Source organism: Topomyia yanbarensis, unplaced genomic scaffold (genome assembly GCF_030247195.1).
Source record: "Topomyia yanbarensis strain Yona2022 unplaced genomic scaffold, ASM3024719v1 HiC_scaffold_496, whole genome shotgun sequence".
NCBI lineage: Eukaryota > Metazoa > Arthropoda > Insecta > Diptera > Culicidae > Topomyia > Topomyia yanbarensis.
The window spans coordinates 22,855-25,000 of NW_026683709.1; the positions used below are offsets into that span (position 1 = coordinate 22,855).

The 2,146-nt window shown below is 48.5% G+C and overlaps 1 protein-coding gene across 1 annotated transcript; it reads left to right on the forward strand.

The window, feature by feature from the left end:
• The first annotated feature begins 1,227 nt into the window (after nt 1-1,227).
• LOC131695699 (uncharacterized) lies at nt 1,228-1,677 on the forward strand. Its single transcript, XM_058984194.1, has one exon. The coding sequence runs from the start codon at nt 1,228-1,230 to the stop codon at nt 1,675-1,677; it is 450 nt and encodes a 149-aa protein (XP_058840177.1).
• The last annotated feature ends 469 nt before the right edge of the window (nt 1,678-2,146 follow it).

Sequence of the window (2,146 nt, forward strand, 5' to 3'; positions counted from 1 at the left end):
ACCTATTGAGTCGTTCACTGGAGTCAAACCTCGTATTCTGTTGGGTGTCGATAACACTAGGTTAGAGTATCCGCTTGACTCAAGAGAAGGAAGCGCAAATCAGCCCACTGCTGTTTTGACGCGACTAGGTGGGCTCATCTATGGTCCATGCACAGTAGCAAAACCAACGACGACCAACGGAGATAGCCTCGGAGTACAACCTGCTGGGAAGTCGCTGCTGAAGTCGAAAGAAGACGAACGAGCGATGATGTTGCTGCAATCGGGCACGAGGAGACTGGATAAATGATACGAAACCAGTCTCTTGTACGACGATGTTCGGCAACCGGACAGTAAAAGTATGGCTTTGAAGCGCTAGCAATGTCTTGATAAGCGCCTGTCTCGCGAGCCTGAATTGGCGAAATGTCTTCACGAGAAAATTCTGGACTACAAGGCGAAGGGATATATTCGTAAGCTTTTGGCACAGGAAGAAGTTATGCGTATGGAACGCTCGTGGTATCTGCCGATCTTTCTGGTTGTCAATCCTAACAAACCTGGGAAGCTTCGAATTGTGTGGGATGCTGCAGCCAAGGTCGGACGCGTTTCGTTGAATTCATTCCTGCTGAACGGGCCTGACCAAGTTACGCCACTTCCGGACGTCTTACAACGGTTCCGCGAATATCGTGTAGCAATTTCAGGGGATATTCGCGAGATGTTTCACCAAGTTCGGATCAACAGTGAAGACCAGCATTGCCAAAGGTTTCTCTGGAATGATAGAAATCCAGGGAATAACCCGACAACTTACGTCATGCAAGTGATGACGTTCGGTGCGAGTTGTTCGCCAAGCAGTGCACAGTACGTGAAAAATCTAAACGAAGGACGGTTTAAGCACCAGTTTCCGGAAGCTGTTGAGGCGATCTGTAAGGGCACGTACGTTGACGATATGCTCTGTAGCGTGGAATCAGAAGGAGAGGCGGTAAAACTCGCGCAGGATGTAAGGTCCATACATGCTGAAGGTGGCTTCGAGATCCGAGGATGGCTGTCCAACTCTAAAAAGGTAGTAGATGCCATGGGTGAACGCATCTTTTTGAGGATTTGAATAAGTCTAGCGAGCTGGCAACCGAGAAAGTACTGGGTATGTGGTGGGATACCATCAGCGATACACTTACTTTTAAAATCCCGAAACGATGCAGGCAACAGTTGCTTTCCGGAGAGGAAGCCCCTACGAAGCGTGAAGTACTACGAATCCTCATGTCGGTATACGACCCGCTCGGACTTCTGGCAAACGTGCTAATGTTCCTCAAAGTCCTTCTTCAGGATATTTGGCGCTCTAACATTGGTTGGGATGAACCGATAGCCGGTCAACAACTTTCGAAGTGGAGAACGTGGCTCAGCGTGTTGGACAACGTGGAGAAAGTTTCCGTTCCGCGATGCTATCGAACGATAACAACGTCGTCATCTGTAATTCAGCTGCATGTTTTCGTTGATGCTAGCAAAAACGGGTACGCAGCGGTCGCATACTTTCGCTACGAAGAAGGTGACTCGATAGAATGTGCCTTTGTTGCTGCAAAAACTCGTGTCGCACCCCTGAAGTATGTTTCGATTCCTCGGTTGGAACTCCAAGCGGCAGTCATCGGAATGCGTCTGGCGAAAGCGACCGAAGAAACTCACCGTATTCCAGTACAGAAACGGTTTTTCTGAACTGATTCAAGAGATGTCCTTTGTTGGTTGCGCTCAGATCACAGGAAGTACAGCAAGTTTTTTGGTGCACGGGTTGGAGAAATTTTAGAACACACTGACCTATCCAAGTGGTTCTGGACTCCGACGAAACTGAATATAGCCGATGACGGGACGAAGTGGCAACGGATTCCTGACCTTTCACCATCGAGCCGGTGGTTTAGAGGACCCATGTTTTTATGGCAACCGCGACGTGCGTGGCCAGCCCAGCCGGCCAATCCTGAAACAACGACAATCGAAATGAATGTGCTTTGAACTCGCTAGCACCTGCCACTCGCAGGTGACTTAGTTTTATCACTATCCTTTTGATAGCTACTACCCTTTGATAGCATCGCTTGGATCACGCTAGTTAGCACTTGGTTTCTTTGGAAAACAAGACAACTACTTAACTTTAACCTCGTCACCAAATGTTGTATTCCCGTGTTGGATGATT

Coding starts and splice junctions, on each gene's coding strand:
- LOC131695699 (XM_058984194.1), top strand. CDS start 1,228: ATGTCGGTATACGACCCGCTCGGACTTCTGGCAAACGTGCTAATGTTC.